General features: G+C 38.5%; 2 protein-coding genes across 22 annotated transcripts in view; one reads left to right on the top strand and one right to left on the bottom strand.

Moving 5' to 3' along the window:
- Positions 1 to 263: 263 nt before the first annotated feature.
- LOC122061901 (pentatricopeptide repeat-containing protein At3g24000, mitochondrial) lies at positions 264 to 10088 on the top strand. Of its 15 annotated transcripts, none has more exons than XR_006134738.1 (7): positions 264 to 433; positions 1475 to 1545; positions 1761 to 4186; positions 7273 to 7425; positions 8377 to 8438; positions 8933 to 8996; positions 9661 to 10088. XR_006134738.1 is itself a non-coding variant. In XM_042625440.1 (3 exons), the coding sequence occupies exon 3, from the start codon at positions 1761 to 1763 to the stop codon at positions 3783 to 3785; it is 2025 nt and encodes a 674-aa protein (XP_042481374.1). In that variant the 5' UTR covers positions 264 to 433; positions 1475 to 1545; the 3' UTR covers positions 3786 to 4493. The 15 variants fall into 15 exon arrangements, 1 of the variants encoding a protein (XP_042481374.1); XR_006134742.1 differs by having other exon boundaries at positions 8937 to 8996; XR_006134739.1 differs by lacking the exon at positions 8933 to 8996 and having other exon boundaries at positions 7181 to 7425.
- Positions 10089 to 12389: 2301 nt separating this feature from the next.
- LOC122061593 (pentatricopeptide repeat-containing protein At1g76280) overlaps positions 12390 to 17275 on the bottom strand; it is a 32369-nt gene continuing 27483 nt past the window's right edge. For all 7 annotated transcript variants that reach the window (XM_042624949.1, XM_042624951.1, XM_042624948.1 and 4 more), the window contains 2 exons: positions 13600 to 13719; positions 12390 to 13315 (listed from right to left, as the gene is read on the bottom strand). In XM_042624949.1, coding sequence (XP_042480883.1) covers positions 12917 to 13315; positions 13600 to 13719 — 519 coding nt within the window. In that variant the 3' untranslated portion in view covers positions 12390 to 12916. The remainder of the gene's footprint in view (positions 13316 to 13599; positions 13720 to 17275) is intronic.

Raw genomic sequence — 17275 nt, forward strand, 5'->3', positions numbered from 1 at the left:
TCTTAAATTTTCTTTGTACAAAATATATATATATATATATTGGGAGAGTGATAGGTATGCCGCCGATATCAAGTATTCTAGCGGATAGCACCAATAGGAACACATGATGGAGTATCATTCAGAAAGAATATGGAGGTCATTTCAGAAAAAGGAAAGAGAGAGATAGACACAATGGATGCTAGCATACTTGATATCGGCAGCATACCCAACATTTTCCCATATATTATTGAAATAAAATTTAGGGAAGAAGTTGGGTACGCCGCCAACTTTCCTGAAGCTAGCGGCTGGAAGCTCCGGTTCTCCTCTGCCGGATCAGAAGCAACCCTAGTCCCTGTCGAAAGCCACGACCAGTGGACTGAGAACCACAATTCTTCTCCGTTTGCAAAGGCCAGACCGCTTGCCGGATGATTTTTGTCCGTCTCCGGAGCAACAGGTAAGCACATCTCTTTCTCTCTCTTATCAGTCTCTATCCTTCCCTTGCCTTTTATCGTTCCTCCCCCATTCTCGTTCTTATTCTCTCTCTCTCTCTTTGTGGTGTGTGCGGGTGCGTTTGTAAAGTCTGTTAATTTGATGATTGCTTTTTGGATCTTGGGAGTTTGGAACCATTATTATATGTAAAATCCACTTAAGTTAATGAGGAATATTTTCAGTTTGATTTATCAGGGAAGGGAAATCCATATGCATTTCAGACTTAAATTTAATGTGTATATGGGAGTTATTTGAATTTGATGTTGTATATGTGTTAAGAGAATCTCTTCTAATGGTGGTTCAAGCCCTAACATCGTTTATGGTGCAAAGTTCCTCATCTCTTTCTTTTTCTTATTTAGTTCCCAGATTACGGTAATTCGTCCTCTTTTTTCTTCAACTTCCTACTTTGTGTTGCTTGCTGGTTTTTTTGGTCTGTCTTATGATTCAAGGATCGTTCTTTGCTGTCCTCTGCCATGGTGGGTGGCTGCTAAACTGTTTTGTGATAATTCACACATTTTCACATTGGAGAGCTGATGGCATTTTACTACCACTCCACTGGAACTGGAGCTTTATATCACTTTGATAGGGGTAGATTAATGGATCCATCAATGCCCTTGTTTTTATGACCATAAAATCAACATGCCTGCCAGTCATTTCCTTTTCAAAGCATACTGGATTTCAACACTGAAGTATAATCTGCTTCTTCCACTTCAAATTTTTCATGGCTTCCTCTGTACTGCCACCTGTGTCTTCCTTATCTTCCTTGTGAAAAACAGAAGCTTTCCTTTTCTTCACTTGAATCACTAGTTTTGCTTCTTTTTTTGCTTGAATCACTTCGCAATTGATTAAATCTCGTGGAGCATCAGTATAATCCTAAGCTATACTTTGAACTTGATTTAATATTTAATTGTATTTATGTAGTCTTTGACTTTTGTTTCGTAATGCCTTATTATCTATGCCATGATTTCTTCCAATCCATTGTTTTCTCTTTGCTACATTTTTGTAGCTTATGAGAGGATCAAAGACTATTCAAGCTAAGAGGTTCGGTTTTTGGGCATCGGTGGTATTGCAAATTTGGTAAGTTTATATAATTTATCTTGTTTTGTAATATATGCTTTACATTTGTATTATCACTGAGGGATTGGCCATTGCCACTCTTCTTCTCCTTCTTCTTCTTCTTCTTTTTTTTCTTTTTCTTCTTTTTTTCTTTTTTTTTTTTTTAACTCAAAAAACAAAATAAATTATCAGTATCAACTTAAATATTATAAACCTGATATATGATATTTTGGCAGATGGAAAGAAAGAAAGCTGCAGTAATCATGAAGAAGCTTCTCTGCTCTAATAATCCTTCCTTGTACAACATGACTGCCACTCTCCCTGTATCATCCTTCTTTCAACTATTACTTCCTCTTCAAATTACCACCTCTGCCACTCAGGCTTCTTTCACGGACTCTGAGAGTTCAGAAGAAGGAGAAGATGGCGACCTCATGTCTTGTGTTATCGAGGACAAAGACCTACTCCGTCAAAGCAAAAATTTGGGAACTGGACTCCATGTTCTCAACCTCATCGACCAAGGTTCTATGGAACCAGACCATATGTTGTACAATAAACTGTTTAAGAAATGCACCCTACTGGGGAAGCTGAAAGAAGGAAGAATCGTCCATACCCACTTTCTTAATTCCAAGTTCAAAGCTGACCTTTTTATCCAAAATACCATCCTTAATATGTATGCTAAATGTGGTAGTTTAGATGAAGCCCGGAAAACATTCGACGACATGACTATTAAAGATATGGTCACATGGACGGCTTTGATTACTGGGTATGCTCAGAATGATAGAGCCCAAGAGGCTCTTAAGTTGTTCCCTCAGATGCTTGGGCTTGGATTGAAACCAAATCAATTCACCTTCTCCAGCCTCTTAAAGGCTTGTGGGGCGGCACCAAATGATTATAGTGGCAAGCAGATCCATTCATTTTGCATCAAGTATGGCTATGAATTAAATGTTTATGTGGCAAGCTCTCTTTTGGACATGTATGCGAGGTGTGGAATGATGGGGAATGCTTTAGTGGTTTTTGATGGGATGGTAAGCAAGAATGAGGTCTCTTGGAATGCTTTGATTGCTTGCCATGCTAGGAAGGGTCAAGGAGAAGATGCTATTAATTTGTTTTGGAAGATGCAGAGGGAAGATTTTCGACCTACCCATTTCACCTATTCCAGCCTCTTTAGTGCTTGCTCCAGCATTGGAGCTCTCGAGCCAGGCAAATGGGTGCATGCGCATATGATTAAATCAGGTGGTAAGCTTATTGCATTTGTTGGTAATACTCTTCTTGACATGTATGCAAAAGCTGGTAGTATTGAGGATGCGAGGAAGGTCTTTGGTAGGTTGGAAAGCAGAGATGTTGTTTCCTGGAATTCTATGCTTACTGGGTGTGCTCAACATGGCCTTGGGAGGGAAACTGTGAGCCGGTTTGAGGAAATGCTGAGGATTGGTGTTAAACCCAATGAGATAACCTTTTTGTGTGTTCTTACTGGTTGCAGCCATGGTGGACTGTTGAACGAAGGACTTTACTATTTTAAATTGATGAAAAAGTACATGGTAGAACCAGAGGTTGAACATTATGTGACAATTGTTGATCTTCTTGGTCGAGCAGGGCTTCTTGATCAAGCTGAAAAGTTCATAAGAGATATGCCAATTGAACCCACAGCAGCTGTCTGGGGAGCTTTGCTTGGTGCTTGTCGGATGCATCGGAATATGGAATTGGGTGCTTTGGCTGCTGAACGTGTTTTTGAGCTTGATCCCCATGATTCAGGCCCTCATGTGTTGCTGTCTAACATCTATGCCTCTGCTGGTAGATGGAGTGATGCAGCAAAAGTGAGGAAGATGATGAAAGACAGTGGGGTGAAGAAAGAACCTGCTTGTAGTTGGGTGGAGATCGAGAATGGAGTTCACATGTTTGTTGCTAATGATGATGCTCATCCCCAGAGAGAGGAGATACGTAAGATGTGGGAGAAGATTAGCACTAAGATCAGGGAAGTTGGGTATGTTCCAGATGCAAGTCATGTGCTATTGTTTGTGGACCAGCAGGAGAGGGAAGCAAAGTTGCAGTACCACAGTGAGAAGCTTGCTTTGGCCTTTGCACTTATATATACACCTCCTGGCTCAACTATTAGGATTAAAAAGAATATCAGGATGTGTGGTGATTGTCACTCAGCAATCAAGTTTGTGTCCAAGGTGACGGAGAGGGAGATCATTGTGAGGGACACCAACAGGTTTCATCATTTCAGCAATGGTTCTTGTTCATGTGGGGATTACTGGTAATTCTTTTAAGAGGAAAGATCAGAGGAGAGCAATGGCTTAGAAGACGGATGATAGTCCATTTCTCATCTCTCTTAATTTTTGGGTTCTCGTGACATTGATCCAGTTTTGCCTGCAGTTGCATATTTCTCAGTTTTTCCCAAGCACTGGACTATAAGTCTACAACCAATATATGACGAGAAAAAATACAATTTATCATGGGGGTCTCTATCTGAAACTGATCTATGACGAGAAAAAAGTACAACTGATCATGGGGTCCCTGTCTGAAAAGGAAACAGCTCTTTCCCCCTGGACTAGATGAGGCTATTAGAAGAAAGTAATTCACGACGGCAGCAGTAGATCTGGGAATCTACAACAATGTGATGTTACTGTCTTATGTCAACCATACGTATGCCAGACTTTGGGTGAGTCTCGCAAAAGCTTCCTGTCATGAATTTTCGAATCCTAATAGAATACTCAATTCTTGTGTGTACAACCTGGGACCATGTATTTGTATCTTTTTTTTAGATGCTATAGAAAGAGCAAGGGGGAATTTAACAGCCAAGAGACTCAAACTCGAGACCTCCTAGTGAGTGTGGGCTTTGCGCACTACAACCTCACCAACTGCACTAGGGCAGTCGTTGTTATGTATTTGTATCTTAGCAGGGTGTACAACTGATAGCATCATGTATAAGATAGTGTGAAGATTTGCATGATGCACTTTTTTGATGAGTGACCTCGCTTATAGTTGTGTTGATTTATTAATTATTTTGGTGAATATGCATTTTGATTTGATCTACTGAGAATCACTTAAAGCCTAGAGAGATGGTTGACAGGGATTGTTAAAGTACGTTTTAGTGCTTATGTTAGTAGTCCTTGCAGACTGGAATTTCCATGAGTGAATGGTCCCATACTTCTGGTGCTAGGTACTAGCTGATTAGATATAGCTTCGGCACTGTAACCGATTTATGCTGGCAGATCTTGCATATTTTCTTGACATAATCCGTTTCTGTCTTAGATACTCCCTTGGCTTCTTCGGTGGCTGTTGACATAAGTTCATTGCTTCCCACTGCATTGAGGGCCCAGTATTGGAGAATGAGAAAGAAGATAATGATAAGTGCAATGATATGTCCTATGCTATGCATGTCTTTCCTCACTACTTCTCCTATTGTTATTTTAGGCCTGTCCCCAACTCTTTTAGTGCCTTCAATCTGAATCAAATCACTCCTCTATACTGGAGCATCCCAAGGCCTCCATTGCACATGGTTATGCCACCTCAAACGACTTTTTCGTAGCTTATCATGTATTGGAGCTACTCCTAGCTTGTGTGCTTTCTAGTATTGTTGACTCTATCAATATGTGGTTTTCATCTTATACCGTTTATTATTACACTCTATCCGTTTATCTAAATGTGTTATGCCTCATATCAATTGAATGATGCAGATAGGTTTTAAGAAACCTATAGTCAAAGGAAAATGGAGCCAGGGCACCAAAGTAGCCTGCAGTTCCCCCTTTTGGAACCTTACAGTTCAACTGACTTTGGGCAGGCCAGACCATTGGTCTGGGTGTTTTCTGGTCACTCAAACTAGAATCGTGGGGCACCTCTAGGTGTTTTCATTTGTTTATTTATGTACTTTTTAGTTATTTAGTTGCTTTAGAGTTCCATTAGAGTAAAACTCTATCATCTTATCTATTTGTAATAATTGTTCAACTAGATAAGTTACTTGTAACTTTAGAATACTTCCATCGTTGGAGGTTTTTTTCTTAAAAATATTTCAGTTTCCTAGTTGGATATCTTACATAGAGGTTGAGTTTATTACTCAACTCTATCTATATTTGTAAGAGCCGAAGGGCTCTCCTCCCACCCCCACCCTAATGAGTTGATGAATAAGAAATTGGCTTTTGCTTTAGTGGAGCTGTGAGAAACAGATTATCTACCGTCAGAGACGCAGCAATTTCAGTGAGACTCAGATCAATCAGGTGGGAAATCTGATCTTATTCCCTTCTCGTTTCTTCTTCCGTACAGAGACAATTAATGCCCTGCTGAGTTAATTTCTTGTCTTATTTTCTGTTGGAATATGAAAGGCTTTATATCCTGGAATATTGGTAGAGACAAGGAGCAACTTGGTTTCAGATTTGCTATTGTTATATTGCTGTTTTCATAGCTGGCGGCACTCCTGTTTTGGGTGTGTTATTGCTGCCAATAGAGGCCATCATCTAAGGGTATCTAATCCTTAGGGTTAGTTGAGATTAGGAGGAGGTTTTCTCTGTCCTAAAAGGGTGGTTTGACCAGACTTTGGTCCTCATCAGAACTGCTGATTGACTGATATAATATTCCTAGATTTTAGGAACTAGTAGTTAGTATTTCTGAAAGTACCCCACGATTTTCTATCAGACCGTTGGATCATCACCAAACCTTGGGGTTAATTTATGCTGATGGAGAGACCTAATTGACCTGAATTGCAGCCAGATCTGTCTGGTAGATTGTGAGATATCAGTATTTTGTAAATTCTGGTTCTCATCATAACCTGAGATCCTAACCTTTGGGTGGAGTTCTGAAATCTGTTGTTAGGGGTATAGACTCCATTATGTTGGTATTAGAGTCTTGGATACTTTAGGCTATAATCCCTCAAAAGTCAGGAGAAGAGCGACTGTTTGTGAGGCAACTTGCTGATTTGGTCAGAGGCTTATTTGATCGTATGGTTTCTTTGGAGCAACGTCAATGTAAGATTGAGTAGGAACACCCAATTCCAAATAGGTTCTAATAACTTCAACACATGTATTTATAACAATATAATGGCAATGCCCAAACAGTAACAGAACTCAGAAAAATAACCCTATTGACCAGGGCAGAATAAAGGTAAGGTTCAGCAAAATAATGTGATGATCAGTCAACTAACATTCAGACAATATTAGGACTTAAATATCAATCAGAAACAAGTCCTAATATTAGATCAATCTTCCATAATGTTGCAACAGGTTAGCTATGGCTCTGTAACAAATTTGTATTACTGACATCAAAACCTTTTGAAGTAAATTTTGATTGTGTTGTTTTTATTGATAGGGCTTTTAGGGAGTGTCACTGCTGTGTTTGTACTTTACAATCTTATTACATTTCAAACTGCAATTTTGAATATGGAATTTCTTATCTGTATCACCTAATCATGTGGGTGCTCAATGTTCCACATACAAACAATGACTTAGATTCTGCTATTTTGGGGGGCAACATGGGTAATTTGTGGATAAAAGGCATCCAATTGGATTTTTTTAAAAATATTTTTAATGGAATGAAACCAGATGGGATCAATCACTTCCTATCATAGATATTCTTCAGTCTATTCCCCCCCCCCCCCTTTTCTTTCCTTTTTTGTACTTTCTCAGACATTTCCGAGAATTCTTTATGCCCTGTTTGTTTGCAGGGGTTTGGTGGGGTGGGAATACCTGACAATATTCCCAAGAATTTCCAAAATAATGTTACAAATTTACGCTGACTATGGACAATTATGCTCAGGTCCCGCTCCCCCTTCAAAAATAAAATAAAGCAAGCCAATTCAGTGTTGACTGTTGATATGATGCAGAGAAGACAATTGATCTTGTGGGAGCTTGGGAGATCCAGTGGCACCTGTTCCTGTAAAAATGTTTCATACTTATCTTTGGTATTTGGGTACGAGTTCTCTCACAATTGCATATCCTTCACTATTTTCACACATTTGTCTCTTTACAAGGTCAACCGTCGAATGGAGAATAAAACAGGAGCATTCGAAAGGCTTTTATCCATAAATTTTCCCCAAAATGTTGGGTCGGGTCAGAATCATCAGATTAAGCATCTGATAGCCATATAGGCACTCTAGCAGAGTGATGATGCCAAATCTTGTTCAGGAGGAGAGACCGGGGGGGGGGGTAACAGAGCTATTTGAGTATGGATTTAGCAATGCTTGGTCCTTCATACATTACATGAAACCTGGTCAACACTGGTGGAAGAGCTTCACCTACCCAAAGATGGAAGACAAATATGTTTTGTGCTAGGTGATTAGTGCAGCAGAAGACAGATAATGCACATCATGTTATTTATTTTAGAGTGGTGCATTGCACTTCTTCTGGGTTTGATATCTGGTATTGCCTCCAAGGATCTGGAAAATCATAGCATGTCTGATCAATGCCATCTTATGGAGATAAATGAAATTGATGATGTCTTTGGATCAATTGCATCATCATAGCTTTTCATTGACATTTGATTTTATCATACATATGTTGGAGGCTAATCCTCAATTCATGCTGAATGTGAAATTTTGGTGAATGAAAAAAGAATCCCTGCTTCATTATCTCATGTCGAACTTTTTGCAGTTAAGCTGTGTGAACCTCTAGAGTCAGCTTCATTCTATCTTTCCTTTCTACTTCTCACATGCTGCTTCTTATGTAACTACTAAGGGATCATTTATTTTCTTTGGGTGGATGAGAACGGATTAATTATGTATTGTATATATTGAACTAAATCACAAATTTTAAAAGCCCACAGATTCGGTGTATCAACAAAGAAATTATTTGTATAGTTGATTCCTTCCTCTCATGTAATCCTGAATCTCAGAACCATGGCTTTTGCTTCTCTACTTTACAGAATCCATAACCATACAGTTCGAAGATCAAGACTCAACTACCCCTCCATGGCTTCATCTCAAGGTCAGTAAATTACTATGCCATCGTCATTTTTTACTCTTCTGGTTAATTTTCCCTCTTCTGTTAACCTCTGAAAGAAGGGGAAAAAGAGAGTTCTCTTGAAGCCAATTTGGATCTTTATTCTTGTATCAGAACTGTAACGTTTGGAATTTGTCAGTTTAATTGCCCCTTCCATATGGAATTTGATTCCTTACCATTTTTTTTTTCGTTCAACTTCAAGTTCTTTTGTGGATTTGGGCTTTGTTATGATCATGTCAAATTGAGTTCTCTTTGACATCCTAATAGCTAGCAATTCGAAGGTGCTCTGGATCTTGGCAATCAAAACCACACAGCCTTAGGTAGGCACTAGGTTTACTGTAAGACGAAGTATTTGGCTACTGGTACTTCCACTGACATGGAATATAATTCCATTGATCTCCTGGTTAATGGGTGAGATCTAGTTGTTTACCCTTCTGAATCTGTCGGTTGTTGATGAGTAAATTTATGTGGCTTCTTAGCCAGGTGGCACGAAAACTAGAGGTGTCTGCTTCTATAGGGAATAGAGAAGGTGTTGAGATAATGGTGAGTGAATCTCTCTGTATCATCTCTCCTGCTGCTCTTCTTAAGTTGGATATTAATGAATTGGTGAAATTATCTTTCGGACAATTTTATTGGCTGTTTCTTTAGATAGTATCTATTAAGGCTGCTTTATTCTGTTTTAAAACCCAGATTAACTCATTGAAGTTCTTCCATAACATTTGCTTTCAACATCACTTTAGTAGCAGTGCTGAGACATACTAGGTTATGTCTTGTAAAACAAAATTGAAATTTTTTCACAAATAACTGAATATAAACAGAATAAATTTTAAATATTAAAAATAGGATTAGAAAATTCTGGATGTTGTAGGACCACATGGGTGGGAATTGGGAAGCCTCCTCTCTCTTTCTTAATTTTTTTTTTCTATTACATGCAGTTTGTTTGTGCAAGTCACCACAGTCAACCTACTCCTTGGTTTAACCATCCAAGATGCCAGTTGAGATAATGATGAATGTGCACCTGTTTTTTCTTCTTTCTTTTGGCTTAAAACCTGAGGAAGCTGCTTCTTGATTGAACCCTCCAAGCCACCCCCCCCCCCCCCCCCCAAAAAAAAAAAATCTTTCTTTTTTCTATTCTGGTGCAAATTAAGTGCAGGAAAAGAGGACTTATAGCATTCCTTGGACTTGAACAAGTTTTTTTTTTTTTCAGTCTTACCCTAATCAAGGGCCCACACTACAAGTCTACAACTACAGCTAAGAATTGGGGAGGGGAAGGTCTCGAATCAGAGACATGCCAGGTGGAAGCAGCTTCAACAAGCTGCACCTTGCACGGGTGATGATAAGATTTGTGTTTGTTGCAGCCAGGGAGTTAACTATTGTTTGGACCGGACACTCTTGTGTTCAATGTCGGTGTTGACTTGGCACTTGCAGAAGTCCTTTCAAGATTGAAAGGCATTTTATGTATAAGTGAAAATGAAGTTGACTGACTAACCCTCTAAATGTGAATTTTTTTTCATAGGAATTACATTCCATGTAGATTCTATATTTTGTATAGCTCCCAATAAGGTGCTTAGGATGGAGTCCTTTATTATGCCTTATTTCAACTTGGAAAATCTACATGTAGCATATTTGAAGGTATATTTCTTCCTTGGCCTCCAGCAGACCATCATGCATCCATTGTGGGTAGCTTTATTTGCTTGCTACGGGTTAATTCATTACTGTGGCTCCTCTAACGTGGACCCACCCATCATGTCTACCACTGACTGCCATGTGGCAAACTTCTGTGAATGAGTGGTCTGATTAACTCATAAACTTTGAACATGTTCATATCATCTTATTTTCCAAGTGAATTTCAACCCATTTGTTGAAATAAAGGTCTGAAAAATGGTTGAATGTCTTTCTAGAGAAAAGTGCTTGTTAAACAGTTTGATGAAATATTGAGAGCAAGAGATCAAACACTGGTCAGAAGGTCCCAACTAGGTCAACTGGAAAGGTGATTTGCCAGTAGCAGCAGTGAACCTTCCAATTTTCACATTGTTGTTGGGGTTGGGGGGTGTTTTTGTTGAATGTACGAATGAGGGAAAAAGGATGGGTATGTCGTCCTCTCACTAACACTGACACATACTTTTCTTTCTCTACATTGACTGAATTGCACTCTCCCTCCTTCATGAGCTTGGCGTATAAAAACAATAGAAATTATCGTAAATGAGAAAAATGGAATGAATTTTTTCAATAATTCTTTAGGTCTCTTTAAGAACCCTTTCAAGTTGATCCTTTATTGCTTCAACCGCCACATGAGCGTAAGACCATATGTGGGCATTGTCAATACCATTTCATGACTTTAGATGCAAATTTTGTACTATTAGGGAATGCTTCCACCATTTTTGTTTTCTTTGAATGCTTTTTTCTTTTTCGCTCCCCTACATATAAGAACTTTACTAGACTTAGTAATCACAAAATCAAACGTAACACCCACTCCGTCTGCACAACGTATCCTTACCCAAATATAAGTGGTAGATCTATAGCTGACATCCAATGTGTGGAAGGATTGTCATCAATAGGCTTGGGCATGGACACTATTTGTAAGGGGAGAGTGTACGTTTAAATCCATGGATTTTAGGCATCCTCACATTGGATGTCAGTGCATTTCGGAGATTTTATATTTATCAAAAGAAAGATTCTTCCACTGGAGACACTAGGGCCTACGTGATAACCATTTTGTTTCTTTTTTTTTTTTTTTTTTTTTTTCCCGAAGAACAAAAAAGGAATAGAAATCCATTTGCTAACGTCGGTTCATTTTTTCTGTTTTTGAGGATGAATCGGGATCAAAAAGTTGGTGAAAAATAGAAAAAAAGAGAGCGTCTTTTAGGGACTTCTTTATCTTAAAATTAAGAGGGAGAAGTAAAGGTTGCTCTTTGATGAGCACGTGGTTAATTAGATGAGCAAAGAAGTAATTTCATATTAAAAATAAAACACCTCTAATGCAACTTCAATCACCACCCACCACTTCTTCCACCACCACCACCACCACCGCATATGCCAAAATTTTGGGTATTTGAATGATATTTTATAAATTTATATAAATTTCATACAAAAAAATTAATGTATGCTTAACAAACGTATTTCTATATCTTTTCTAACCCAGAAATAGAAATTGTATAGTATCAAACACATTTTTTTGCTAAAAAATATGGCCCAAAAACATAAATACAAGAAATCATTTATGAATATCACTCTGGAGAAGCCTATGATGGAGTTACTGTATATGTAATCGCTTGTTGGCGAAGTCACTGTAAAGAATCTCATCATAGCATAATAATATCTGGAGGAGGTTTCCCTTAGGCTACGGTGAATAGGCATCAATTCACCGTAGCCTCATCTACACCGTACAAAAGTGGGGGGGAGATATACAGGACTCTCTCTTCCTTCACTGCTTTCCGTCACTGGGCAGTGAAGGAAAATTGTCCATAATAGTTTGTCGACAAATTATTTAAGTCACAGTGTAACTGTATCACTCCTGTAAATGTTTCCAATGTTGATCAATATTGGTGTGTACAAAGAATTTTAATCACAATGATCTCATTAATGGCTGCTTTCATTGGTTTGTTAGCTTAAAGCTCTCCAATGGATCAGTGAGTAGATTCTGACCAACTAAATCACAAATCATCCCTAACACGCTAGCTTCCCTATTTGTCAGAAGAGATCAAACCTTACAAGTCATTTCCATATGATTGTGGATTTTGCAAAATAAAAATGAATTCCCTCTGGATCTGGCTTCAATATTGAGCAATCTTGACGCAAGTCAATGGTTGAAGTCATCAGCTCAATTCTGTCGCTGCAGAATCAAGCTTTCAAGGAAAAGTACCCAACCACCACCCCCCCCACCCCCCAAATTTTTTTTTTTCTGTTGTCTGGTTCAAAGCTAGTTACAGAAAGATGTTCCAACAACTCGAATAAAGATTGAAATTAAACACTAGCCAAAAAAAAATCCCCAATTTGAGAATTCTCTAGGTAGAATGATTGTCTTCAGTATGATCTAGTTTGTTCTTAATTTCTTCTAATTTCTCTCTATGAAATGAAAAAAACAAATAAATAAATGTATCATGCACTCGTCAAATGTTGGGAAGAATCATAGTTTCTGTGATGTATAACAGAAGTCAAACAGAGCACAAAGTTGTACAGCTCTCTCTCCTTGTCAACATGATGCAAAAAAGCAGATCCAGGATCGACTCTTCAGTTGAATAGAGATTCACTTTATGAATGAGGCTTGTTCATGTGTTCCACCGCCTGACTCTCTGCCTGAAGAACATCACAGGCCTCAAAACAATATGTAATGTTTGCTGTCTAAAACCGCCACATAATTTGTTTCTCTTCTTCTATCTTGCCCCACAAAAGTAAAAAAATAATAATAATTTGTGGGGAGCCTCCTTTCTGGAAGGATTTCAGAAGATTCCTTCATATAAACCTCAGCAAGCTCTCCTTAAACGATAGCTAGAGAGTCTTTTGGCCCATACGCTTTCATTGGGTAACCATGAAACCGGAAACCCTACAAGTGCACACCATCGAATATTTAATAAGGCAGCAGCAAGATTCTCATCGTCCTTGAACAATTCAAGTATCCTAGATTCAGCATCTAAGCCTTCTGCAAGGATGAAATCGTCTTCAAAGTATGCTCTCTTCTCCTGGAGTGTGTTTTCATCTTCAGAAATCATTCTCATACTTAAAACCTGCAGTGCCTCCGTGGCCGTGCTCAGAAATCCACGGGCAACATATGCAGAGAACACATAACTGCAGGTTGATGGATCTGGCTGAATTTTTTCCTGGTGCATTCTTTCCACAATATGCTCGATTATGTCAATTCTTCCCTGACAAAATAATTTGATGTAAATTGGTAACAGCCATGGTGATTTAGCAATGTAACAAGGAGCACATCCTCAATAAAGGCTTCTCTACAAATGTAAATAGACATGAACGAGCAGTGCAACCCACCTTTTGATGGATCCGACCTAAGGTAAACTAATGATTATAATCATAGGAATGGAGGACTTTCAAGCACATATGCTAGAGTTTGCAAAAGTTTGTTATAAACTAGCAACATGGCCTACATATGATGACAGCAAAATAATTCTGGTAATCTATGAAAGAGTACCTTCGACCGTGCTTCCTGAAGAAAGGTGTTAAATGACAATACATCAGGAGGAATCCTCTCCAGGGAAGCTTGATCAAGAAGATTCAATGCTTCATCAAAATCTCCATCTACTAACAGAATCTGGCAAAAATGAATGCAGTTAGTGTCTCTTCGAATAGATTGAGTTAAAAACTTCTGACAGCTTTGAATACTCTTCAATAATTTAACATGAACTGTTGGATTAAAGTCCCTCTACCCAAGGGAATGCCCATGCTTCATTGGAATTCAACCCATATTTTCAGGTGGATGTCTCAATTCCTACTGGCCAAAGGAATTAAATCGGGATTATAGTGTTATACAACAACTAACCATCATAATTCCTGATTCTTATCATCCAAGCCAATATAAGCCAGGTATTTCAAGGCAGTTTTGATTTTCAAGGACTCAAGAAAAGACGAAGAAAAAAATTCTTCATGAAATTCCAGAAACAAGAGATATAGTCTTTTTTTTCTTTTCCATTGGGTGTGGGGGACAAATAAGAGACGAGAGATATACTCCAAAAGCATCATAAACCAACAAAGACTGTCAAGAGAATTTACCTTTGTATCCCAAAGCTATATGAATTTACTTGACAGAATTAAAGCAATGCAATTACAGGTCCCCGCATTGCTACAAAATTCAGTGCCTTTGGCCAAGATTTTATTCAACAGTGACAAGCCAGAATAATAATCTAAAAGATGACTAGCCTCAATCTGCTAATAGGATTCAATAAGCTAACCTAACAGCTAATTGTGCTCGCCTGATTGTTTAAGGGATAAATAAAGCCAAGTGTGTTAAGAGTTCATGTAATAAGGGTGCTTTAGCCTTTAGGAACTGGATTATTGTCTAGTTGTCTCATGTTGTATTTTTTCTTTTTCACCTTTTCCCTCCCTAGGGAAGTGTATGTAATTTCTTACACCTTATTAGTTGGTGAAGCAATATAGGTGTTGTAGAGATCATTCTCTAACACATAATATTGTACCATCGTCTCTCTTTTTCTTCTCTTCAACTCCTTAACCTTCTACTCTCATCTCACTTCTTCCGATCATGCTCTCTCACAACCCCTACATTCTAATTTGGGATCAGAGCATTGAGATAGGATCAAAAATTTCTTGAAAACAAGATCTACTATTCCTTTTTCATATTGTGCATACTGATGTTTGGGGACCCTCTCCTACTACCTCTTTATTTGGCTATCACTACTTTGTTTCATTTGTTGATGATTGTTCCCATATTACTTGGACTGTTTAGATGAAACATAAGAGTAATGTATAAGATGCATTCAAAATTTACTATCAGATGATCTATACTCGGTTTGAAACTAAAATTAAAATTGTTCATTTTGATAAAGGGGGGAGTACATGTATGACAATCTCCAAAACTTTTTTCCTTTTTTTACTGATTATGGCATTATACATCAGCTAGCTTATGTTGACAAACTCCAACAAAATGGGGTAGCTGAGAGGAAATATCGCCATTTGATGGAAATCACAAGGAATCTTTTATTTGGCATGACTTTGTGGTCAGATGCTCCTCTTACTGCTGCATTCTTATCCAACCACATGCCTACAAAACTTCTTGATTCCAACACTCCCTTGGAAACCTTGTCTCCTTGAGTTTCTGCTCTCTTTGTTCCCCCCAAAGGTATTTGGATGTGTTTGTTGTGTCCATGTTAACAAATCCTCTCGGACTAAACTAGACCCAATGCTCTCAAATGCCTCTTTCTTGGCCCCCACTACCAAAGGCTACAAGTGTTACCATCTTTCTTCTAGAAGGAGACTTCTCTCCAAAGATGTCACCTTCCTTGAATCGATGCCTTTCTTTGCTTCCCATCAGCATCCTCTGCAAGGGGAGAATAGTGAGAGTGAAAGGCTACTGATATCACCCTCTTTCTTTCTCCCTTACACATTCCCCCTTTTATGCTTGATATTGGGAAACATAAAGAGGTTGATCATTCCGGTGTTCTAGTAATGAGAAGTTACCTGTATACAAAAGAAGGGAAATATGACCTACCAAGAGTCCTCTTTAGATCCACATCCTGAGATCCACCTTCCTCAGTTGGGTAACACTCCTTCCTTCCTTCAAATTTAGATCTTCCCATTGTTATTCGAAACGAAAAGAGAGTTTGTACTATATCACATAACTTAGTTTGTTTCCTATGATGCTCTCTCCTACATGTGTTGCTTTTACTATTGCCATTTCCTCTATTTCCATTCCCAAGAATGTCACTGAAGCCATGTTTGACCCAAAGTGGAAGCAACACATGTCTGAAGAAATGATGGCACTTGAGAAGAACTGTACTTGGAAACTAGTGGACATTCCCAAGGGGAGAGAGTTCCAGTTTGATGCAAATGGGTCTACACAATCAAGTACTAGTTATATGTATGTTGTTGAGAGGTACAAAGCAAGGTTGGTGGCCAAAGGGTATAATCATATGTATAGGAGACATTTCCTCCTGTGGCTAAACATAATTCTATAAGGGTCCTCCTATCATTAGCAGCATATAAAGATTGGCCATTGTATCAGTTGGATATAAAAAATGCTTTCCTCCATGGGGACTTAGAGGAGGAAGTATACATGTAGTGCCCACCTGGCTTCAAGTTTCTTTCGTTGAATGGAAGGTGTCTCCTCAATAACGCATTCTATCGTCTCAAAGAGTTCCCAAAGGTTTGGTTTGAGAGGTTAGGTTCGGGCAGACTATTCTGAAGAATAGGTATCCCCAGAATCAAGCTAACAACAACTTATTTACCCGACGAGGTAATGATATTATTATAACCCTAATTGTTTAGGTTGATATTGGAGTGACTGGAAATGATAGGGCTGAGATATCTAGGCTGAAGACCTATTTGGCCAAGTAGTTAAAAATCAAAGATTTGGGACCCTTGAAGTACTTCTTAGGAATTAAAGTGTCAAGGTCTAAGAAGGGCATAAATATAGGCCTATTTTGTGTACGTCCTATTTGTTTTGCATGATTTCTGTTTACGTCCTATTTTTTACATTCCTAACTCATTCAAATAATTCGTTTCATGAAAAAAACATCTAAATTCATACTTGTGATGTCAACCAAAGTTTGCTAATGTTCATTGACTGAAAGTCTGGAACTGTACTATATATATATAAGTTACTAACTGAAAAAAGGAAATACATAATTAAAAGTTTAAAACAAATGAAACATAATATAAAGGATCCAAAACAAATAATGATATTATATAATTGTGATTATCTCTCAAGTCTCAACGCTCAACAGTCAATTCCAAGTAGAGTGTCTAGGCTGCGTACCACTACAAATGTCGTAGCCGCTCCTTTGAATGCACCACATATGAGTTTCATGACATATTTTTGGCCCAATTGTTTTGGTAGTCAGTCAATGCCCATCTATAAGACGCATCATCAACATCTCCTAGGTATCCCAGCCTACGGAATGGCTCACTCGCAGTGACAGGATGTGGATGTGGATGTGGATGTGGATGTAGATGTGGATGTGGCACACATGGTTGAGATGGATACTAAACGATACCGTCAAAAAAAGATGACCCACCACTTGAACTACACTCCTGTCCAAATGAAGTAGAAGATCCAATAGATTGTTCATACCCACCACTATATCCAAATGAACTAGTGCTCTCGAAGATGGTCACCAGCATATACACCATACAAT

Source organism: Macadamia integrifolia, chromosome 14 (genome assembly GCF_013358625.1).
Source record: "Macadamia integrifolia cultivar HAES 741 chromosome 14, SCU_Mint_v3, whole genome shotgun sequence".
Classification (NCBI taxonomy): domain Eukaryota; kingdom Viridiplantae; phylum Streptophyta; class Magnoliopsida; order Proteales; family Proteaceae; genus Macadamia; species Macadamia integrifolia.

Excerpts from the sequence above, each read along its gene's own strand:
- LOC122061901 (XM_042625440.1), top strand. The coding sequence starts at position 1,761 with ATGGAAAGAAAGAAAGCTGCAGTAATCATGAAGAAGCTTCTCTGCTCT.